Genomic DNA, 25,187 nt, shown 5'->3' on the forward strand with positions numbered 1-25,187 from the left:
CTAAACTGCGGCCACAGGACCATCATTATCATTAGCAATCCTAGGCTAAATTTTCAGCTATGACAAGGTGGTAGCTATAGAAAGCAAAAACACTCAAAAACTCACACGCAATATTCTCAAACTTTTTTATAGCCTGGCTCAAACACAATTTTAGTTTGAATATCTCTTGGCGATAGGCTTCAAAACTCCACCTCAGAAACAGATGGGTGACATCATAGAGACCAGTCCATGTATTTGCAGTCTGTGGTTTCTGGTGAGACCTACCTCACAATTTTTTTGTTTGAGACTGTAAAAAAGGACAAACACAGCAGGATGTATGTGTTAATAGAAAATCTACGTGAAGTACGTAAAGTACAAAGGATTCACATCCACTTTTAGCCCTTTGAAAGTAGATGCATTCTTTTATAGATGTGCATTTTTAAAGTAGATAACTAAGCATTAGAAAGACACTTTATATCGATAAGAAAGGTATGAAGGTATTTAGGGTGCAAAATGTTTGAGCACCTGTAACATCCAATTTGACGTTGTGCACATTGAATTTATATGTGTATCAGTTAATCTGATTTCCCACACTGTATGAGTTGTGTACTTGTGAAATAATTTTTTATATGTCTCAATTTTTTTCTTCCCACAAATACAACACAAAAATACACATTCACAAAATCGTAATTCCAGGTGCACAAAACATATTTACAGGTGCACAAATGATATTCACGGGTGCACAAATCCTTTTCTGCAAGCCACATATTTCAACACTGACACGCTCACAATCTGCAACTATTATTGAAGCGCACTAGGTGCAAAACATATTTGTGCACCTGTAGCGTAAGTCTGTCAAACTCAGAGCAGGACAGATCGATTTGTAGTTTTGCACCAAATATCTCAACAGAACCAGAGGTACGATTTCTGATTTGCACTTGTAGAAAACAGAGAATGTGTGACTCGTGGGGAGGACTTCAGTGTTGTAAGTAGCAATTTGTGTTGGTGTGTTAGAGGACACAGCTACTTTTGTGGTTAATTATTTTACATACTTATTGCACAAGTTCACGTTCAGATTTGCACATATTCAAAGTCTCACCGCACCTTCACTTCATATGATAAAAGTGCACAAGTATGTTTTGCAAAGTGCGCTGCAACAATCAGTGCAAAATGTGAGCGTGTCGGTGTTGAAATATGTGACTTGTAGAAAAGGATTTGTGCACCTGTAAATATGATTTGTGAATGTGTGTTTTGTGTGTTGTATTTGTAGGAAGAAAAAAATGACACGTACAAGAAATTATTTTACAAGTACACAGCTTGTTGAGTTTGGGAAATCAGATTTACTGATACTCATATAAATTCAATGTACACAGCTACAAATTCAATGTTACAGGGGCTCAAACATTTTGCACCAAAAATACCTTCATAGAAAGGGGTCTGGCCAATCCAAATATGCAATTTATTCCTTTTCCCATTTACCACCCTCAAATTCATGAGTGATGTTTTTATCTTTCCCTCGACTCCACATAATAACCTGCATGCAGCGCCACAGCCGATCCCCCACACAATGATAAATGGACTAATAAGCGAAGAGCAATACAGACAGCACTTTAGATAGCTGTAGCTACATGACACAGATCATCAATAAATCAATTCTCTCAAGCACAGACACATCTGACACAAAGACAGGCAGGGAAGGAGAGAGGACGAGATAAAAGACAGGAAAAAAATTCAATAGAATGTGGATCACTGAAAGGCAAATAGATCCTGATAAATGTGTTGTGATGGCTCAGAGGGAGCCGTGAGCCTGGCTCTCCTGGCTGAGCTGATCATGGTATGTGGTAATAAATAAAAGGGAATGGTCGGACCTATCAGCCCTGCACCTAGGGCTGCTAACAGAGGACCTGCTCCTACTCCGCTACGCTACGCTACACTAGCTGTGGCTCTGTTAGAAGGGATTTCCTCTGCCATCCTCGTTTGAGCCCACAGTACAAAGGAGGACAAAGTGCAAAGGGATGCTGTGAATGTGTGTGTGTGTGTCAGATGAGAACAGCCAAAGTTTTGAGAGCAGCAGGGTTCTGCTGGAGGCGCAGCAGGCTCTGTAGACCACGGTCAGACCGGCTGAGGGGCAGCTGTGGAGGAAGCCGTGGAGGCAGCAGTAAGACCATCTGCACACAGGCTGAACACCCCCCTCCCCCTCGCCAATCCCACACCCCCACACACCATCAGGTTAACAAGCTGGGCTGGGGTGAAACAGGAGAGAGGATTCTCTGAAACATTTACACAGCTCTGACACATGAGTGCACCACGGGCGGAGATACTAAAGACGTCTGCCTGTGGATAACTGAGGCCTTTGAATCACAACGTGTGTCACTGCACTACAGCGCATGAATCAGTGCTCTGAAGCCTGTTGCCTCGCAGGAACACAGCCTCCCATAATAGAGCTATCCATGTGGTCAGCTTGCTTGTCACAATGACTGATTACTGACAACTCAATCTCTCCATGAAACACAGAGGTGGTTCCTCTGGCGCCTTCCAGTGCGAGTGCTAGCTGTGGAGGTCGGCGGTGTCCTTGGCAACCACAGGGGCCCTCCCCCTGAGCCATCCTTAGCTCAGCTGGTGGCGCCGTTGAAATGGAATGACCTTTTCGCCATCATTTACATGAAGTCACTCGCTACCACATAAAACAACAACATGGAAATCTTTACCAACCTGCATAGTTCTCACTGAGCCTCCATGACGCTAAAGCCACCGCCCTTTACTCTTAATGAGCGTTCACTGAGCTTTACAATTAACAATTATTCCTCTTCATCAACAGCACACATGAAACACCTTCAGTCAGGACCCACACTGAGGTACATACCACACAAACACTCAGAGAGAAGCTACCCAAGGGAAATTCTAGTTTTGGGTGATTTAGCTCTTTATCCATCATCTCTGTCTGAGCTGAACTGTTTCAAGCAGGACCAATGTCTGGGGGAGAGGGGATTCAAACCACATGGGTCGATGTATCTGCCATTTGCCACTTCCTAATAACCACCAAAGTACTGAACTTTCTCAGTTGTTTTCTCCATCACTGGTTCGCAGTGAGTATGAAATGAATCTAGGGCTGCAGCTATGGAATATTTTAGTATTCGAGTATTCTACTAAAAATCCCATCAATTAATCGAGTAATCGGATAAAATATATTTTTGTTTAGTTAAAGAGCAGTTATTTTTCAAATGAAATTTTTTCTCTTTAAGAAATAGAATTTTCTGATACAGCATGTCAATGAGAGCACTTGCTTTGGTAGCTCCAAAATTTGTAAACACACTTTGACACATTTCTGTGCCTTGTACATCTCATCAAACGTTGCGGACCCAATGGCACCCGTTTCGTAGAATGACCTATTAGTGTCCAAACTCCAGAAAAAAAGCTAGATTTGTTGCTAGTTGCTATTTTGTATAAGAGGTAGCTTGAGGGGTCTGAAAACTCTCTTAATATGGCCTCAGCTCTATTTGAAATACCACTCTTTGATCTTTTTTAAAATTAAACGATTCCTCAAGGCGGAGAAAATTACTCGAGTATTTTTTTGTAATCGAGTACCTCGAATCATTCGAGGAATCGTTTCAGCTCTAAATGAATCAAACTGTGCACAGCCTACTGTGAGACACTGGAAACAAAGTGTGCTGCTAGCATGTTTATGAGTGTGCACTAATTGATACCCATGACAAAATGGGATTTGTCTCAGCAGAGAGCTGGAACATCCTGGTCTTAACTAACAATCTCCCTCACGCACACATAAGCACAATGTGAACATAATGAGACTCAGAAGAAGTAGAAGCACTTCCTCTAACTTCAAGGAAGAAAGAATAGCTGCATTTCAGAAAGCTGCACAGAAACAGACTCTCAAAGACAACGAGAGAAAAAGGAGAAAGGTGTGGTTGAGATCACAATGTGCAGTTTGGGAAAGTTCTGAGAACAGGTGTAAAATGTTTGACTCTCAATGAGCAGCAGCACTGAAGGACAACTCAGGGTATCCAGAAGTCCGGCTTGGATTGTTTCCAACACTTTGGATCAACAAGCTGAACACCTGTGCTCTCTGTCTCTCCCCTCATTCCTACCTGCTGATATCTTTGTTGATGCTGATCAGACAGAGCCCACCATAACGCAGGGGTGATCCAGTAAACGGTATGGTATGATATGGGACGGTACGGCACGGTACAGTATGGTACGGTATAGTATGGTACGGTTCAGTATGGTACGGTACAGTATGGTACGGTACATCTATCCAGTACAGAAAACAACTGGGCTACATTCTTTCACAAGACAACAAGCTATAGTAATGGGCTCTGTTGTTTATTTATCCCCTAATACTTGCAGTGAGGACTAAGTGGAGGCTGACTCGTGTGCTGTTTGAGAGGAGACCAGAAATTTAAGAACTTAACCGAGAACATAGGTGTGTATACATCAGCTGTTTAGCCATGGATGCTTGAAGCTGCTGTGAAGAGCTTTTGCTGTAACTCTAAGCCTGGCACAGCTTAAATTACAGATGCGGTTACAAAAACAGAGCAGCCAAGCCCCTGGAGGGTCAGGCTCAGAGTCAGAGACACAATAAGGTGCCAGCACAACTGTGGCAACACTTTAATTTATCAAAAAGACTTGTGTTTGTACCAAAAGAAAATTAAAAGAAAAACGAAGCAGAGAGGGAGAGATGCTGAGGAAAACTCACATATTTCTGATGATGTAAAAAATGTCCGAGGCTGGCACAGGTTGTGTTTTACCCTGCAGGTCTGGCGAGGTAAATAGACAGTAACGCTGAGGTGGGAGAGAATACAAGGCAGACTGAGTGTCAGCATAGTGCCTTAATTACTGTCGCCATCTCTCCAGTGAGAGCTTTTTCCTGACATTCATCCCTTCTTTTCCTGTAAGAAATCCTCTTCCACACAAGAGCTAGACTCACTTTCTAGACACTCTGTAATCCCTGTGATAAATTATGTTTATGTTGTAATCCATGCTCAAAGGTTTTTTATTGTCATTTCTTGCTTCTGACTTATTGAAAATACTTTATGCAGTTTAAAAATGTGCAAATGTGATACTGAGTGCAGAGCTGGTGTCTATTGCTGTACAAAAACACTGAAAACTATGCAATGAATAATCGTGATATACAAAAACCTATTCTGTTAAACCATTTCAGAACTGAGAGGGTGCTGACAATAGGAGTCAGGCATAACAGAGCAGCTTAATAAACAACTTTGACACTCCCTATTAGTTAGGCTTTAGGTTTCTACTGTAATAATCAACCAGGTGTGCCAATAAACCCCAGGAGGCCGACTATTGGCTCAGTCTTTAAAGCCTTCGTTTGATCTAACAGAAAGCATTTTCTAGCTGATTGTTTGTTATTAGTTGTCGAGTCCAATCTAGACAATGATCTTAGGCAACAATATTGTGAGTGACAACAAATGCCTTGTTGTTGCTTGTTGTGTAAGCTCTACTCATGCCTTCCTGACCACGTGACGCTGTTGAGGGCATTGTGGGAGATAAAACACCTGAGTCTAATCCCACTTTTTTAAAAAAAGAACACAAACTGAAAAGTGATCCATTCAAGTATTAATCTTTTCATATAGAGATTTTGTGATTTTGGAAGTTAACACAAAGGTTTCATAGACTTTCCTCAGTGTGGCATTTTTAAACCTCATGCAACTATTAATTAAAAGTTCCCATTGTTCCAGATAGTGCTCAGTCATTATCACTGAAGCAGAACACGGTGTTCTTGTCAAATTCACCCCAACATGAAATTAGTTATTTTTAGAAAAGGGAAAACACCTGATGCCCGCTGTCATGCACGTCCCACCTGTGTGACCTTCGCATGGCCACTGGTGACATTGTCATCCATCATGTGGTTTCTGTATGAGATAACTCTCACTTAGATGGCAGTATCTGATTTATGATGATAGATCTGCCAGGTCTAGACGCGGACATGGTTTGAAAAATGTGCAACATCATTTAGGAGTATCACGAACTACAAACACCAACTAAAAACCCTGTTTTCTCACACCCAGCGTTCCAGGTCCCCGGATTGAACTCCAGAAAAATGAAATCCTGGCGATAAAAGTATGTCTTTTCCTCAAAATAATAACATAAAACCTACAAGTTGTACATAACAGTGATCAAGGATGGCTTCTGCTGCTAAACCTTGAATCACCCGTATGTAGACTTAAAAGCTATCCCTATTCAAGTTGTAAAATGTGCATGAACCACTCTTACTGATTTCATTCAGCTATAAGCTATTCGGCTAACACTTCTTTCGGCGTATTAGCAAGATAGTTTATGCAGTAAAGCAGGATACTGGCCCCTTTTTATCATGAAGAAGTCAGAACCTAAGTTGTGGTGTACAGTGTACTAACCGTGACAGAAAACGGATAACTCCTACAACCTCCTGTACAACCAGATTGAATGTAAAGTGAGTATCAGCCGTTATGTCGCATCACAGTTGAGAGGAGCAGCGAAGTCAATTCAACGGAGCTGCAGCTTTTCTGACTGAGCCGCTTTGCTCATTGAATTGAGAGCGTTAACTATCCCCGGTGTCCAAACGGATTTTTATTAACACTATGGTGGTTATTTGTCGATTCATAAGGGGACAGCAGAGAACCACCGAAGATATATTTAGACAGCGGCGTGAACAGGTTGGGAAATCCAGCTATGACAATCTCCTGTGGCATGGGGAACATCTGCAAATGGTAAATTGGAAAATGCTACCGCGAAAACACCGATGGAAGACTTACCTCGTCGGTTAAATATGCGTCCGTTGATGTCCAGTTAATCCCTTTGAGGTTATATGTTGAAAATCAACGGTAATTGAATAAAGAAGTACACAGTACACACGTCTCTTGTCTGCCGCTTCCTCTGCCTCAACTAGTATTTCGATGTGACTCTGGGCGGAACTACACGCTGCGTCGCAGACACTGCGAGGAGCCAATGAGAGGAGGCAGAGCACGCCAGAGACAGGATGTGAAGGTAGGAGGTCTCACTCTGCTGCGAATTTATTTCGACGGCACTACTCATCAAGCACGAGGATCTCCTGGGTGTCTTCAGACTTGGCTGAACACTAAATATAATTTTATTTTATTTATTTTTTTCCCACTGACTAACATTATCCAAAAGTTACTCACGTTTTTGAGTAAAAAAAGGCGTACAGGGCATGGCTGAGAAAATATGCCCTTTTGGATAAGAGGCAAGAAATTTTGATTTATGGTTTGTATGGAAGTCCCTTTTCCGCCAGGTGAAAATGGGAATCTTGCTCAATTAAAAAAAAAGGTGTCGTTTTTTTTTTTTAACAAAAAATAAATTCATCTCATCACACTGAGAAACAAATGCATAGTTCTTGTTCATTTCAAGGCACCCCTTGGTAACTGTTTTATTCCTGTTATTATATACTTCATGCTGCTGCTGATGTGAGTTCAAGTGAAGAAACATGCACTTCGGCAAACAGTGAGAGACTGATAGTCAGTATTGGGGTATTCCAGTCAGAGCAAGGACTTCCATGAAAACTACCCTAATGTGTACTTGGTTATTACTCCTCAGATTTCCCTCGTTATCTTCATCCTCCATCTTGCGAGCCTTTATGTAGACTAATGGGACACTCCTTTATATAGTAGGTCCGTAACTACTTCCAATTTAGCCAAGAACTGTCTTTTGGGTCTAACAACCTGTATGTCAATAACCGTTTATAAAAGTTACTGTTTTAGATATGATGTATAGATTTTATGTCTCAACAGTTTAGTTTGCTAATCGCAGAAGAAACAGACCACTGATGAAAGAGTGGGTGGCATAAATGACATGTTGTAGCCTATAATAAATTTAAATACATGTTGTTGTTTTTTTTTAACTCAAAACCAAACTGAGTGGAGATGTGAACCCAAGAAGCTATGTGGCAACACAGATGTATTTATTTTTATTTTTTTTTACAGGACAGGTTTCCCTTAAAAAAACTGTCCAAAAGGGGCTTCCATATAAGTTTTTCTACCCATCTATGGGGGTTGCCTGTTCAGGCACTCTCAAACCAAAAGATAGGTGTTGTTTTCACACTGTGAAAGTGAATTATAGTATCACTTGCCATGATCTGTCACATGATGCTGGCTCAAAATTTTAGAGATTAACCGATTAGGATTTTCCATCAAGTTTTTATATTTCAATCTGATGATGTAACCACATAAATCGGCTATCCAAAAAAATAATAACATCAAACTATGCACGCAATTTCTGTTTTTGCTGTTTTCCAGACCCAGAAAAGCCCTCTTTGATCACACAGGTCTTTTTAAATGGTAGCTTTGTTAACAAGTTTTTTTTTTCATGAACAGCTCAATTGCAAAGGATACGTCTGAATGTCTAATTTCTGACATTACAGCTGGAAATCGAATAGTGGTTTTTAGTTAGTCACCTGAGTCTCAAGTTCATGCTTTCAACTTCCAGCTGATTTCCATATGTGGGAGCACAAAACAGTGACATGTCATATCCAACTCAAAAAATGACAACCTTTGACTTTAACAGCCATCTACATTTACAGAACAAGTATTGAAATACCAGCATGTCACACACAAACACACAAAGACAGACAATTGTGCCCATAGTGAGTAATAACAATGAGTTTATTTATGTACCAGCAGAAGTTTGCATTGTTTTAACATTTCCCTGTTTCTAAGCCAGACACTTACAGTACAGAAGCATACAACATCTGATTTTGAAGAATGTTTTCAATAAAGAGGAGCACATTTTTGAGTAACATATTTACAACAAAAATACAGTAAATTAAAAAAGAAACAGAACAGAGAAAAATAAATGCATTAGTCTTAAGTATTATTTGTAACTTACAAAGTACAATAATCTAGGTTAAGGAAAAACAAGTCCACATAACAGTTTTTAGGGGGAAAGTCAAGTTCTACAACAACAATGCAAAGAGTAAGTATAAGTGATACAGTGGTGACAGGAAGATAAACTAATGAAACTGGTACGCTGAAGAGAACTTGCAGAACAGAAGGATTATGGGTAAGACGAATCAGAGCTCACATCTGACAAAGTTTGAAACTGAAAAAAGATGCCTTTGATTCCAGACAAAAATAACTTCACAGTGTAGTATAAAACCATTAAGTATGCCAAAAACAGAACTTTTTTTTTTTGAAGAGACTGTTGTTCAGTCACATTACATACAGGATGTCTTCAAGTAACTGTCTGTCCACACCGAAGTGAGAATTTTAATGCAGAATGGTATGACAAGACACAAAAAACTTTGGGACATTTTAACGCAAACTGCAACAGCAACTCTATGAAACATCTTTTGGAACTATTGCAAAGGATCTGGGTTATTTCAGGAACTCTTGAAATTTTGAAAACAAAGCTTCTGCATGTAAAGCACTGTGTACTGAGAGAGACAGGGCAACCTTTAATAGTGCCTCTATACAAAAGGCATTCAGAAGGTTAAAGTTGCATGGGAACCATAGAAGTGTAATCTGGTCCTAAAGATTTTCTCCTGCGATTAAGAGGTTACTTTTTGTGTTTTATCCTGATTTTAAACGCTGACTTTCCAAGTGTTCATATAAACGTCATATATATGAAACGCTCTGGCTGCAGCACTGGATTCATCCACACACAACCTTTGATAAAGAGAAACAGCAGCAGATGTCAGGTCAGCGGGAGTGCACCTAACAATCTCAGTTATATTTGCATCCAGAATCCAGTGGGCTTCCTCTGCTGCACTCTTCCTGCAGCTGCATGGGACCGAAGCTGCTGCTGTTCTCTGGCGCCCTCATGTGGAGCTGTACAGAGAGATCTGCTGCACCTTCCCCAGCTGTGTCAATAGCCGTTTCATGCGGTGCTTGAGCTGAGGCAGACGTGCCAGGGGCTCAGGAGGTTCCAGCTCCCCTGTGTAGTCCAGCCAGCTCTCCAGCACTGAGGGGGAGGAGAAAAAGAAGAAGAATTATAGGTCAGGTTGTGCCAGTTGAAGGTGTTACCTAATTTAGTGCATCATCAAAAGCAAGTGTTCACATTCAGTGTTCAACATTTAGTGACAATGCACCTGCAACCAGAAGTAATGTGCAAAACCTCATTAAAGCCTTTGTTAATTTCTGTGTGAATAATTTATAAAGGAATAGAATCATTTCTTATTTCGTAGCCATGTACCTACTGCCTTCAAGAGGGAGAGTAAGCGACACATCAAAGTTAGATGCAGCAAGGCTAACATACCCCAAAGCTGTAATAAGAAATGTTCATTTAAGATATTACCCATACTTGCAAGTCAGTGTTGTCTGAACTCATCAAGTTGAACAGTCCTAACATGACACAATTAGCTGCTAACTTTTGATTTTAGACTGATTACTGACTGATTTAGGCAGGTCTGAACAATTAATCGAATTTAAACCGACATCGCAATGTAATAAAGTACAATTTTCAAATCGCAAAGGCTGCAAAACAAAACAAAAAAAATAAATGCATTTACTTAAGTTTGTGTTTTGTTGGTAACGAGAGAGCAGTAAGATTTTTATACAGATTTTTATATAGATTTGGTCTTATTTACATTTCTGCACTGTATTTTGTGTGAGATCCATAGATGAGAGGATACATATTTATTTTTTATTTTATTGTTCATAATAGGCTTGTTTTTCTGCAGTTCTTTGTTCTTTTCTCTGATTTTATTTAAGGTAATTAATGATAATTTTATTACAGGTCTATAATGCCTAAAATTAAATCAATCAGTCAATATTCTATTGTGATTGTTATAGTTAAATCAAGGTACATGTTATTTGTAAACATGACATGTAGGCCTGGTATATAGGAAAAAATTGTTTGTATGTTACACTATCCTTTGTTGTGTTGGTCATACTATGGAACGGTTTATTGTATGTGTGAAGTGAAAAATGTAGAAGATACCCCCCCCCCCAAAAAAAAAAAATCACATGCTAAATCGCAATATTGGTCCAAAAAATCGCACTTAGATTATTTTCCAAAACTGTCAGCCCTAGATTTAGGCAGCTTCATAGCCTGTCAAACATAAACTTGCAATTATTGGGCAAAAATCTTTCCAGCTCAGTTTAAGTTATGACCACAGAAAGTCTTACCATCCAGCTCCCTCTCAATGAAGTCCATCCTGTGTGAGACCTCATCTTGGACTGCATCTATGTGATCCAGCAGGTTGATCTGCCTTTGATTATGCTGCTTACAGTTATCTGCAGTCTCTCCAGGATCTTTTTCACTCCCTTCATTTGGGTCAGCCTGGGACCAGGAGCCACTCATCAAAGCCTGGAGACATATAGGTTTAAATTATGAGACATTTTCAACAGCGTCAGACCCCAATCTGGATGCACTTCCAACCAAATGAATGAAAATTATTCAAGTGGATTTATTTGGCGACAGCATGACTAGTGTTCAAACATAAATCAGGCTAAAGCTCAGATGTAATTCTGTCCAAGAAATGTACCTACAACTGAGATATTTCAGGTTAAAAACAGAAACTACCACAAATATCTTTTTCAACCACAAAGTGCAGCACGATGACTGTAAGAAGGCCAGCAATGCTTCCCCTACATCTAGCATTAAGTTAGATACACAAAACAGCAGCACTGTACTGCACAACAGCTTCTGAGTCCCTGAGATAGACTGAAACTACCAATCCATTACATCACACCTGGCTAAGGCTTTGTGCCCTAAAACTACAAGCAATAAGGGATCCAAGACATTTGTGAACCCACTGGACAGAATATATTCTGTCATGTCACAAAACTATTTCTCCTATGACTGCCAAAAACAGAGTTCTATTTAGTCCAGACAAAATGACTCAATACAATGACTTCAGTACAATGTTATTTATGCTGTGTCTTGAGTAGATGCTCCAAGATCAGGAAAAAAAATAATAATAATCTAGTCACAGCTTTATGTTGATGTGCTGGATTAAAGCAAAAATTCCACAGACAGCATCATTAAAATGTGTGATTACACTGAAAAATGATAAACATCTTGTATGTGGTGGAATAAGTCATCACCTTGTTACACGTTCCTGCTGATTTGGGCTTGTCTGTCTCCAGCAGGCTTCCATAGCGCTGCTCCCGCTCCAGCAGCTCTTCTGTACTTCTCATGCTATCCTCCAGCTCTGAGCCCTGTCTGGTCTCCACCACCAGCCTCTGCTCCACAGCAGGGTAATATGCCCGTGGCTTCTGGTAGCAATGTTCACTGGTAATGTACGAGTCCTGGAAGGATGGGAAGGGGGAGGAAGAGCAGGACGAGGAGGAGGAAGCGGCTGTAGCAGCCTTGCTAAGCTTCTCCAAAGCATTAGACATTAAAATTTCGCCTCGGCTCATGTCCTCATCAGGAGTCACAGGAGAAGGAACTGCGTCACTGCTACGGCATGAGTCAGAGCTGATCCGTGGCCTCTCCAAATGCTTCCATGGCTGCCTCCAGAGCTGCAGGTCAGGGTGAGTATTGCTTCTGAAGAGTGAGAACCAAGAAAATTAAATTCAAACTTTGCCATGGAGGTTTGAACATAAAAATGAAAGATCATTTTAATTTGACCTGACAGGGCATCAGTCTGAAATCTTTTTCACTCACTGTAGAACGCTCATCTTCAGCTGCAGTCCATTGAGGATCTCCACCACGTGGTGCACATCTCCCAGCAGCTGGTGGGTGGTGGTGATCTTCTTGGCGTTTTGGTGAGAGTAGTTCTCTTCCAGGAAGGACAGGCCGTACATGTGACCATTGCTTAACCACTCACGATCATACCAGTAGCGCAAACTTTGTCTCTGACCTGGAATGACGAACAATTTGCAAAATGTTACTCAATGAGTAAACCAAAGATATGTGTGTATCTGGTGGCTGCTGTTGGCAGGTCACCCCCAAAGCAAATCATAGTTTAAGTGTTTTTTTAACGATAAACACAGCAGCATGATGTTATATAATGTCAAATGGTTATTTACAATAATGTCTTCTCTTACTATTCATTTCAAGGCAGTCTATATCAATTCTTTAATGAAAAACAAGCAGGAAAACATCAGTTATTTGATGTCAACAAGCCAAGTAGTGACTGTGAGTCATTTACAGATATGTGTTGTGATAAATCCTCACCTGGTGGGTCCCTGCAGATGTAGCAGGTGTATTTATCTGGTACGTTGTCTTCTAGCAGGCCCATGCAGGTGCCATGTTGCCAACACAAACAATCTTCACACTGTGGGAAGGAAGATCGTTTTAGACATAAATATCATTCCAGGTGTCAAACGAAGAAAAAAATGCTGGCACTTCCATAAAAGGACCAAGGAGAAGTCATCATAAAAAACATCCAGCTCACCTGAATCATGAAGTCATTTTCTTCCTCCACCTCGCAGATACACCGAACAATCTCTTGGTCACTTGTGTCTACAGCACCGGAGTCGATGCTCAAAGGAGGTGTGGTGACATCCAAATCAACCCCAAAGTCATCGTCGCTCCACCCACAGCTGTCAGTGGACCAGTCGCTGATGCTGTCCTCATCTACAGGAACAGGAATGATGGAACAGATTTTTGTTTTTGTTATGGATTTCCAACATCTGGTCAGGATTTAGCTGTTCCTTGGAAAACTCAGAATAAAATATTACTATAAAAGATTCTAGCTATGTTAACAATATTGGCTAACTTTGTCAGACTATGTAAGTTTAAAGGAATGTTTTTGAGAACACAATGAAGCAAGCAATGGAAGCAGATAAAGCTCAGGATTCAATCAACCAATGCCCAAAAACTGCTTGTCTCCCTGAGAGCATACAGTTTAATTCAACAAGTTTTGATAATGTACCACAAAGCAAGGCTCACATAGTGATCACTTCATGTTTATCAACCTAGGAAACTAAACCTAGAGTCTTCTGATCTTGAACTAGTAAAGCACTCAGAGAGCGCAGACCTCCACCAAGCACATTGTGATTGTCACGCAACACTTAAGTCCTACTTTAATGTTATACTCCCTTTCAGCAGACTGTCTGCTACAATTTGGTGTTAGCTGCAGGGTTGTACCATAATTTGTTTCCTGGCAGTGTTGAAAATTAAGGCTGTATTCAGACCAGAAAAGTCCTTTGGTCCACTTGTTTGGTCCGGACCAAAAGCGGACTTTATTTTTTTGGTTTGGTGCGGTTCGTATTCAGATTGTACTTTTTGCGAGTGGACTATATTCTGTAAACACATCCACGTGTGTGACGATCAGTGCTCTCATTGGACAGCACTGACAAAGGGCGGCACACAGAATACAGACCCAGAAATGGAGGTAAACATGTGTTTGGGCTCTTATTAGAGTTGCAAAATCATTTTCAGTTTAAGCTCCTTCAAAGAAGGCTTCACAACACCGTTTCAAATTTTGGAACAGCGAAGACGAATGCGCGCAGCAAGGAGACACTATGCTCTGCGTGTCCTGACCCACAACATGCTAGCAACAGCGTGGCTAAACAGAAGACGGAGGATCAGGTATGAACCAAAGACGGTTAGGTTACGGTGGCTTTATAGGCCCAAAAGGCGCATGTATCCTGTAGTTAGTTCAGATGGACCTTGGTTTGTATTCAGACCTGCACCGGAGAACTACGAACCGCACCAGGAAGGGGACCGAGACCAACTCAAAAAGTGGGTCTTGTTCCGGTTGTTTGGTCCGCACCAGGGTTTGTTTGTGTCTATTCACACGTGCATGAAAAGTCTGCACCAGCGTGGGAAACAATCCCTGGTCCGTTTAAAGTGGACCAAACAGTCCAGGTCTGAATACACCCTAAGATGACCCAGTACATATTTCATATTCTGGATCTTAGTATCTAGAATATTGCCAGGAGTTGGATCGTACTTAAATATCTGTCAGAAATTATTGTGAACTTGTCTTGTACTGTTTTACAAAGCAATAAGCATACATATATGGTAAAAATGTCCCTATCTCTGAATGATAAAGAATCTTTTGAAAAAATCCTGGATCCAGACGGTGATCCAGATCACCTCCAAAATTTAATCACTTCTTTCTGATCCCATTTTGAACATTTCCTGAGAATTTCATCAAGATCAATTTGTTATTTGTTGAGTTAAGGTAATCAATAAAAGTCTTTCTGACTCTGTTACCTCTGTAAGAAGTCAAGAAAAGTTTTAGGGATGGCCTAGTGGTTTAGATTATGTCCCATTAGGTTCACCCTCATGCAGGTGCCCTGAGTTTGAATCCAGCCTGTGGCCTCTTTCCCATATGTTACTCCCCACCCTCACCTTGTTTCCTCTACTACCCTTCTCTTCTGTTTGAGTAAAGGCATAAAAAGCCCAATTAAAAAAAATGTTTAGCAACCCTGAAAAATCAGGGTCACACCTAAAAAAAAAAAAAAAACCCACAAACACAAAATCTTGCTTTGTAGTACAAGGAATAGGTCAAATGTAGCTCGAATTATACAAAAAGCATCACAGATTGAATCCAGAAGGAACAGACATGAAAGGGAGAGTACAGTCATACAGTCAAACTCTTCAGCTATTACACACATACACATACACACAGGCACAGAAATACCCACCATCCACATGTATCTGCTCTGAGTAGCTGTATCCTGGCCTGCAGGGGTAGGCATCAGGCTTGTGATAGTGTGAGGGGGGGGATTTGAATGGCAAATTCAATTTGGACTGAAGACCCAATACTGAGATGTCAATATTCTCCTCACTACCTGTGTAGTCTGTTAATACAGGGAGGGGGGAAGCAGATGTAAAACAAAATGTCAATTTTGAAAAACGTGAACAAATGCCCATCAGGAGGTTAAAAAAAAGTGGCACAACAAACTTGGACAAATAATAGAGTCAAGAACAGGCAGGGAAACTCAATCTGATCAGATCAATACAGGTCTGTGTGTCAGGCCTTTTAGTATAAATAAATGTGTCAGGTTTAGCTAAACATTCGCCCAAACCAAACATATTTAACAGACATGTAAATACAACCAGCAAATTAAAGTGAAAATATTGGATTTGACTTGTTTTTGATCCCCAGCTCTGTCTGACTTGTGCTTCATGAGAATAGTCAAGCCATGATGTACAAGAGATGAGCACCGCCTGATCGACATAACAGAGTGACAGATGTGACACGTCTCCCACGCACAAAGGCTCAGCCACCACACCAAGAGGAGTGAATGGAGTACTCAATGCTTTGCAGGCTAGTCGTTTTCACTATGTCACAGTGAGTGCACATGCAGAGCAGCAGATATGCAAGAGGAGGGGAGAGGGGCAGTAGCCAGAGCCCCTTCTTACCAGACTTTGCCTTCTTTTTCTTCTTCTTCTTTTTTAGCTTAATGCGGAGGAAGTCCTTCTGTTTTGGTTTCTCTTTCAGCTTCTCTTTTAATGACCCTGTGAAGAGTGAAGGGACAGGAGTTGCATTTGAAAAAGTGGATTATACCTTCCTCTGGCTCATCAAAAACCACAGTACTGTAAGACACTCACCAATGTCAAAAGCGCTCCTGCCTGAGTCCTTGTCCTGCTGGTGGCATCCGTTCCTGTCCAGCTGGTTCTCCTTGCTCTTCTCCCTCAGCAGTGCCCTCTGCTGATGGCCCTGAGTGTTGACGACAGGTGGGGCTGACGTGCGTCTGCCAGCAGTCTTTACCTCGCCTCGGGGAACTGTGGCAGCTCCGACAGAGTCTGAGACAAATCAGTCAAGAGCAAATATAAGTTTAAATTCCTAACACTGAGACAGGGCGGAGTATGTGACATCATACTGCCGGGAGTCTCTGATTTCTGATGCACATCATTTTATTCCTCATTTTACCGTCGCATTACAGATATTTGGTTTGAGAGTAGCAGAAGTAGCACCTAAACTAGTTTCTGAGTCCTGTTATGTCAATTGATAGAGAAGTGAAACTAGTGAGACACTCACGCATAGAAGCAGAGATGGTCCGCCTTCTTCTGGGGCCCTCCATACCAGCACCAGGGACCTGTTTGTCAGATGCCCTGGTATGTATGCTCCTGGTGGGACTGCGCTCCCCCTCAAGAGGCTGCTCCTCGCCGTGATAATATTTCATATGGTAGTGAAGCAGCTTGGCTTTACGGAATGACTTGGAGCAGCCAGGAGCGCTGCACTTAAAAGGGTTGTGGTCGAGGTTGATTGAAAGGACAGGGGGAGGTTGGTTTTTGATCACTCGGTACACTGAAACAAGGAAAAAGACACAACTTGAGAAAAGGAAGTACATCAAATAATACAGGTGATGATTAAATCGAGCTTTGATGTGCACTCACGTGGTTCTCTGCTGAATCTGTTTGGGTTGTGGAATCCCTGTTTCCTTACCGCTATCCAAGACAGAAGAAAGAGATGTTTGTCAGTCTGGAGCATATTCAGATTCCATATCAACAGCAGTGTAATACTTTTCACAACATGCAGATCACAGATTCCTGCTCATTCAGATCATTAACACTTACGTTTGACAGGCTGGGGAGGTGGCACTTCTGCTGGAGCCTGTGAGCTTTCTGGTTGGCCGTTTGGCTTCTGCTCCGCTGTTCCATTAGATTCAGTGGTTGTCATAGTGACAGACACCTGCTCCGACTGCGCTGACAACTGAGTATGCAACTCTTTGTATGGCTTAGATAAATCTGAGTATGGCTTTGTTCCACTCCCTTCTGTTTCCAGCTCTTCTTTCTTCACCTCTCCATTTAGGTGACAGCTTTCCTTGGTTTCTTCCATGTCTTCTTCAACCTTCACACCGTTTGTGAGTCCTGTCTTCATTTGTAGATCTCTGGGCTTCTCGTCTTCCTGCTTTAACATTTCTTCTTCCTGTTTGATAGCAGTTGAAACCTTTGATTCACCGTTAATCTTCTCTTTCTTCTCACTAACAACCCTCTCTTCTCGCTCCTCTTCCTCGCTGTTGCTCTCATCCTCCTGGTCAGAGGTGCTGCGTCTGGCTCGCTTGTTTTTGGGACCGCCATTCTCCTGTGGCCTTCTGTCTCTGCGATTCGGAGCCCTCCTAACCATGTTCCTTTCTGTGGACCGAGACTTTCCTCCACCTCTCTGTTTGTCAGCAGGGCAAAGAGGGCATTTGGTGAAAAGAGAAGATGAAGAGGGTGTTGTTAGACATGGCTGATGAAGGATCAAATGCCACGGAGTATACAAGACACATTTTAGTTAATATCCGTTACCTCTTTAATAAAAGGCTTCACGTGTATCTCTTTTACTGTCTGAACAACGCCATCATAGAACTTGACAGTATAGGATGCTGTGGATGAAGAGGGAGAACTCATTTAATTCAAGTCAATAACAGATCAAATTTACATGACAGTAAAAGCCTCAGATGATAATGACTGTATATTTACTCTATATATGCCATAAAGGAGTATCCATAGAGGGGAGCGCATGCTCTTTTGATTGGCCAAATGTTTAACCAAGTTCTAGTCCTGATGTTTTTTTAAATGACTTACATCAACGCAGCTTCTTTCCCAAAACAGAACATTAACTAGGCTTCATGTTCAATGCAACTGAAAATACAACTTAAATGGTCAGATGTAACCTTTGTTATGACTCCCCCATGCCTTAATTTTTTCAAGATGTCTCAGATATCGCAGCTCAAAGCTAATATCAACATTAAAATTACGAGTTAATGAATACCCACCATCTTTGTTAACAGAAAGGACCTTAGCGGGATAAAAACGGCAGTCGGACCAGCTGGCAAGGACCTTGTCATTCACATGAAAGCCCTGAAGAAAAAACAGACTTGGTCATTTACAGCGATGATATAAGACTATAATCAAAAGACAATGGAGGTTCAACTGGTGAACCATAGCACAGTTACTATCTCTGACAGGACATCATAGCTACAGACCACGTATCAGTTTCCTCTCTCAGATTAAAGCTATCGGTGCTTATTCAGCTTCAGCAAATCCAACACAAGTTTGACATACCAATCCAAATTCTCTCGAAATCATGGCTATTGAAGTAATTCCTAGACCTTTGAGGGGTGGGGACAGACTCAAACGTCTCTTACAACGTGAAACATTTTGGATTTATACACTAAGGACGCGGTCACACGGCCTAAGCACGCTTCAGCCGTAAAGCACGTTTGGAATGGCCAGTGTGACCGCAACTGTACCGTGCTTCGGCACGATTCCCTTCCGTGCTTCGGCACGCTTCGAAGAGGTGGGCTTCGGTACGGTTTACTTCATGCACGAGCACAAGCACGTGGACAGCGGGTGCGATCCATTATGTATAATCACCGCGAGCGCATCTCTTGACAATCATTTTAAACAAAGCGGGGGTGTTAGAGGGCTGTGCCGGGCGAAAACGACTCAATATAATTCCAAAAGTCTCTAAAGTTGTAGCAGTGCTCTCTGTGTCTCATTGTGCTGACTCTGATGAGATCGCGCTTCATGTAAACAGACGCTTCACGATGACGTAGGCGGGCTGTGCAAGTGTCTGATACCCCCTAAAGTCTGGTTCATATAGGGGTAGTGTGACCGCCGGCCGTACTCTCCAGCTGGGGAACAGCGCTGCAGGGGGGCAATCGTGCTTAAGCACGGCACGTTTTGGATGGCCAGTGTGACCGCGTTCTAAAAGCCACCTCCTTCCCAGGCCTAAACGAAGAAATAGATTTTTCTCCTTTTTTATAAATGATCTTTTTTTTTTCATAATGAATTTTTCATACTGAATTTGGTCTGATGAATTTTTGCAGATTATAGTTTAGTGTAGCTTGTTTATGAACAAGCAACCAGGCAATTTTATTCCTTATGTTTCATCTGTAAATGTCTTTTTTAAGGTCTGTTGTCATGTGATGGCGTCCTTTAACAAAATCACATGACACTCTCTAGGTAATTCAAACAATTCAAATTCTCTCAAAATCATGGCTATTTAAGTAATTCCTAGACCTCTAAGGGGCTGGGACAAACCTTGATGTCTCTTACTACGTGAAACATTTTGGATTTATGCTTTGGGGGCCACCCCCTTTCCAGGCCTAAATGATGAAATAGATTTTTCTCCTTTTTATAAATGATTTTTTTTTCATAATGAATTTGTAATATTGAATTTGGTCTAATGAATTATTGCTGATTATTGTTTGGTGTAGCTTGTTTATGTTTGTGCAACTAGGTCTTGTATGTTTTTCCCTGTATATTTCATCTGTATATGTCTTTTTTAAGGTCTGATGTCATGTGATGGCGTCCCGTGACAAAATCACATGACACTTCCTAGGTAATTTAAACACCTGTTTTGTGTTGTTAATCATGTCCTGATGAAGACTCTGAGAAGTCGAAACGCGTTGATATGTCCCTGACATAATAAAGGACTTTAATTACATCGGAGTGCCTCGGATACTGTTTGCTCTCTACAAGTTTTATCTTTCTGCTGTTTTCTGTTTCAGGGAAACTGATACATAGCTTGAATTACATAAACATTAAATGCAGAACAAATCACAGTGAGCATAACTCCCAGTGTCTTAGTGTGATGTGCTTACAGGTGCAGGAGCGTCGTCCTGGAGGCCCTGCCGCCTCAGCTGAACTCTCTCCACGGGTCTCAGATATGGACTTGTCCAGTCAAACCACTCGTCGTAACGGTGGCTCCACTGTCGATAATGGATTAGTACTTTTTCACCTTCATAGTCAATTTTCTCGATGTTTGCCGCATACCTACACAACATATGAAATACATTACATATACATGGAGGCTGAGAGGTTAAAAGGTCCTTTTTTATCGCAAACTATTTTTTCATAACTGTAGAAAAAAGCCTTAAAGCCAAACCCAAAGAGACAAAATAAATCACAACAGCTTTAGATGAAAGGGAGATGATGACACTGCTGGGGGACGCGTTTGGGCAACATTTCTGATTACAATTTTATTACTACATCAAAACACAACTTATAGTTGATCCTACATTTTTTGAAGGTGACCTGTGGTTGAGTAATGCTGGACAAAGGGTAAAGAAATGAACAGACTAACTTAAAAAAAAATCCCTAATGTTGATGAATGATGAGCTAGGAGCCGTTATATAAACATTTCACCAGTTCATCCAGTTTAGTTTCTTCTCATAACCATTGCAAGAGTTCAAACTCTAATCAAACTCTTACAGATTCATCTTAATCTGTTACATTTCAACTGCAACAGAAAACACACCCATCACGTGCGGTTTCATAACAAATGAGCTGTAATCATTGACAGGTACATAATTAATGTAATTTATAATCTTTTAAATTTGTAAATATAAAGGGGGATAGTTAACACAGGCTCAAGAGGGAAAATCAGGACTTCTTGGGTCTTGAGGAAGTGAATGGTCACAGTCATGGAGGGTGATGACAGAGGCCATGACTCACCAGTTTTTGAGGCTGTCTCTGGCCTCTAGCTGTGCTCCAACCTCAAATGAAATCCCTCTTCTGGTAGGGGGCGTCTTGCTCATGCTGCCCACATCAAGGCTACCTTCCTGTATGCACACAAAAACCACCACAATTAATCAACAACATCTTAATCTGAGATACAGTTATATGGCTTGTGTACAAGACTATGAAAGAGATACTGTATCAATCTAAGAACATGTGTGGTCTTAACATGCAAACAAGCTGTGCTGCAGGCCCCATTTCTCTCAAGTCATCCTATCTTTTATTCAACCAGAAGATTAAGTGACCAAAATTAAGTTTTAATACCTAAGTGGCCATTTTGGTGTTTAGCAGTAAGGTGTGTCACCTTATCCAAGAGAGCTCAGGTGCACTGCAGACATTGGAAATACATTTCAGTGATAGTCACAGCTACAGATAACTCAGTGCACCACAGAGTAAAGTGGGGGACTTGGGCTATGCCCTTTAAACAGGATTTAAATGTTTGACATTCAGTGTTCACTGACTCAGATAATAGGGATGTTTGAACGACAGCACACATGTTACAAAGAGGATTGCTATCAAAATGAGAACCATCTCCTTCAGTTTTACCTCATTCTCATCAATCAAATACAATGGTAGAAGACAGAAGACTAAAATAGCTCGCCCGCTTTCATTCACTGCTGTAAGCCCCCACCGATGGAAAAATTATGCAATCGTACACCGCACTTGTCAGATTTACACAGTACATTTAGCTTTTTTAGAATGGGTCATTGTTCACGTAGTGTTGCCTCAAAAGACGCGTGGTCCACTGCATGCAGAGTCCTCTGGCTTTAGGGCTTGGTCTAGGAGGATCATTTTTTGACATACAAAGAAAATTTCAATTCCCACCCACTAAAAGCGCCTCTTTGACCGAGCATGCAGATTCCGGATGGCAGATCGAGATACAGGCTGTAAAAAACTAAAAGATTGCATGAGAAGCCAGAATGTCTTACTATAGTCCAGGTTTAAGCTTAATCGGTTCATCATAGCGGAGACAGTCTGGAGTTGTACGGTTGCAGTGCAACCTACAAACCGGATATATCTCCACTCGGCCCACGTGTTTTCTTGTCAGCCGATCACACGTACATGGACACAATGAGAGACAATAGCTCGGACCTACCAGAATAACCGACCACCATAGTGCCGTATTCGTCACGTAATCAAACTATGAAACCCGTCTTGTCAAACACATCACTTGATTTTAAGCTTTTACTTTATTTAAAACGCCAGAACACAGAGAAGGACAGGCTATGGTGACACAGGCGGGGCGAAAGAAGAGAGTTGGTGATGCCGAAATCAAGACTCAGGAAGCAGGCAACCAATATTAAAATAGTAACTCCTTAAAAAAGGACATTCACATAATAAAAATTGGACATAACCTTTTTTTTTTTCAATTTCAATGATAGATACCAAAGCCAGACGTTGTGTTTCTTATTATTTCTTTTACCCAAGTTCTCATCGAGTGCAGAAATTACAACCACACCTCGTTGTCTTGACTCGGTCACCGTGTCAATTTAATAACTTTAACGGCTAATGTCTCTTTATTGTCCGGTGTTTTATAACCAGTGTGCGTAGCGCGAGCGAAACCATCATTTACGTCACTGCAATAAGCAAATATGACTGGCTGGAGGAACCGGGTGGGTGTGATACTAGCACATCATTGGCTGATCACCTGTCCGTCACAAAGCCGTCCGGGGCCTCGCGCTGGGCCTACTTCTCATAGTTTTCCTGCTGCGAACGAGCGGCGTGGAAATACAAAGCAGTAAACTTCTCTATATGACAAAGACAGAGCAACAGTGACGCAGCCTTTGGAAATCTTGAAGGAAACAACTAACACACTAGTAGTGATATAAAGAGGTCGCTCAGTGTGCAGACATAAAGTATGATCACCTAGTTCGTCACGTTTGTTTTGAACTCCAAGCCGACATGCGGCACCATGCCATCTACGTTGTTGATGCGTCCGCCAAACAGACCCAATTCACGTTATTATTTCAAAATAGGAACTTCAAAGCGTGATTGGCGGTACAATTTGGTCTTCCTACCTTGTCTTCAGTCACTCTTGGTACGGCTTGAGAAAAAATGTCCGTTATAATCCCTTCAACTTGCAGGCACCGCCGCCTCCGCCTGTCTGGTCCAGATCACGCAGTTGAATTTCTCCCAGTTGCATTCACCACCGGCGCGGGCAATGTGGCGCTACAGTACGCATGCGCGGCCTTCGTCTACATTTATTATTGAAAAGTTATTTTCTTTCTTTCTTATTTTCTTTCTTTCTTTCTTTCTTTCTTTCTTTCTTTCTTTCTTTCTTTCTTTCTTTCTTTCTTTCTTTGCAGATAGTTTTTTTGTTACTTTTTTTTAAACATGTTATCGTAGGTAACCCGAAGTTGCTTCAATTTATTGCAGATAAACTTACATGAACACTATATATACACAAATAACTTGTAGGATCCCTTATTAGATAAACATATCAGTAACCCATTTAAATTCAGTGAGTTCGAAATGGCTTCGACCAAATGACAAATAATTTACAACCGATCTGCAGATAACGCTCTCACAACTCCACCCTCTGATCATAACAACAAGGTTAATTGTTTACGACTCAGGGTGACCGAGCCAAACTCACTTCATATCATTTGTTTTCATGATACTTTTCTGTATTTTTTCTGACTTGTAGGTTTTTTCTGTGTTTTTTAAAGTGTTCTGTGATTTGTATCTTTCATTGATCTATTTTTCTTAAATGTGGTTTTGTGACTTTTTGTTGTGTGTTGTGGTTTGTGGTTGGGTTCTTTGATCCGTCCCTTAGTTTTGTGGTTTGCTGTTATGTTTTGTAGTTTGTTACTTTGTTTTGTGAAAGGCCTGTGGGTTTTTGACTCATTAGAGTGTTTTGTGGTTTGTTGAGATTTTCTGGGCCATACTTATCAACAACTTCTAATCATCCTTCTACCTGAGCTCATTTTAACTGAACAGCTTCCTCCTTTTACTGATGTCACCTTAAATCCACCTGTAATCTCCGTCTTCATCCATGCTCTTTAACCCCTGGTTGTCTTGCCATCAGACCAACCTCGGTACAGACAATAGACTGATTGCAAATTCAAACTGCAATTCTTTTACAGTCTGTCATCACATGTGCTTTTTCTTAGAGATTTTATTTTTCTTCCTTTCTGTGCCCTTTTACTAATTTCACGCATGCAGAGGCCAGAGGTTCACTTACTCCGTTGTCATGGTAACAGTGACTGCTTTTCCCAGTAGCAGACTTGGGATGTGGTTGCTACAAAGTGAGGGATGATGGAGGTGGCAGTTATGTGCAGTAAACTGTGTAAATGCTGACTATGTGGTAGAAATCGCAACTTTGTGTTACAGAAGGGGGAACTCTATTTTCCACCCCACTCCATCCTTAGTTCAAGTGGAGTAAGATTTCATCATTTCAAACACTCTCAAGAACCCATAGTGTTCTTTGTCTGAAGCTTGCATTAGACTGAAATCAAGCTGTTAAAAAATGAGATAAAGTTAGTTAATGAAGAAATTCATCGATTAATTAAAGCTTCACAGGTTCTGGATATACTCAAGGAATTCTGTTAACACTGAAATCAGCTGGTCTCTCGTATTAGTATTTTCTGGAAAATCTTTATATTTAGCTGTGCCCTCCTAGATCTGTTCATCTCATTTTAATTTACAGCATATATAGTATATTGCTTCAATCAGCCAAATCATTGCTTACCTTTTTAAAATGGGGACCTTTATTTTGAATATATATCTATGAATGTAACACTGAATGTTTTCCAATGACACTGGTCATGTGAAAGCAGCATGTCTTTGTCGCAGGCTGTTCCTCATCTCGTCAATCTGAGGTCAAAAACAGCAACCTTTACCCAGCATGACACAGGTATTTAGTCTACAATCAAACAGACCTTTAT

General features: G+C 41.1%; 2 protein-coding genes across 11 annotated transcripts in view; both read right to left on the minus strand.

The window, feature by feature from the left end:
* Positions 1-6,902, minus strand: part of LOC141788381 (protein NDRG3-like) — a 44,301-nt gene extending 37,399 nt beyond the window's left edge. For all 3 annotated transcript variants that reach the window (XM_074667333.1, XM_074667326.1, XM_074667334.1), the window contains exon 1: positions 6,744-6,902. The gene's annotated coding sequence lies outside the window, so the exon portion shown is untranslated. The remainder of the gene's footprint in view (positions 1-6,743) is intronic.
* A 2,445-nt stretch (positions 6,903-9,347) lies between these two features.
* Positions 9,348-23,470, minus strand: LOC141791622 (PHD finger protein 20-like). Of its 8 annotated transcripts, none has more exons than XM_074672220.1 (17): positions 23,319-23,470; positions 21,238-21,344; positions 20,385-20,556; positions 18,552-18,636; positions 18,082-18,158; positions 17,368-17,953; positions 17,188-17,238; positions 16,829-17,098; positions 16,399-16,593; positions 16,210-16,305; positions 15,489-15,644; positions 13,286-13,467; positions 13,066-13,165; positions 12,553-12,748; positions 11,991-12,432; positions 11,070-11,250; positions 9,348-9,903 (listed from the first exon to the last, which is right to left on the minus strand). In XM_074672220.1, the coding sequence occupies exons 2-17, from the start codon at positions 21,318-21,320 to the stop codon at positions 9,761-9,763; spliced, it is 3,015 nt and encodes a 1,004-aa protein (XP_074528321.1). In that variant the 5' UTR covers positions 21,321-21,344; positions 23,319-23,470; the 3' UTR covers positions 9,348-9,760. The 8 variants fall into 8 exon arrangements, with proteins under 8 accessions (XP_074528321.1, XP_074528364.1, XP_074528346.1 ...); XM_074672263.1 differs by lacking the exon at positions 23,319-23,470 and adding an exon at positions 23,167-23,190; XM_074672245.1 differs by lacking the exon at positions 23,319-23,470 and adding an exon at positions 22,760-22,847.
* Between the last annotated feature and the right edge of the window lie 1,717 nt (positions 23,471-25,187).

This window comes from Halichoeres trimaculatus, unplaced genomic scaffold (assembly GCF_033239565.1).
Source record: "Halichoeres trimaculatus isolate MK-OKI-2021-1 unplaced genomic scaffold, fHalTri1.1 fHalTri1_scaffold_1, whole genome shotgun sequence".
NCBI lineage: Eukaryota > Metazoa > Chordata > Actinopteri > Labriformes > Labridae > Halichoeres > Halichoeres trimaculatus.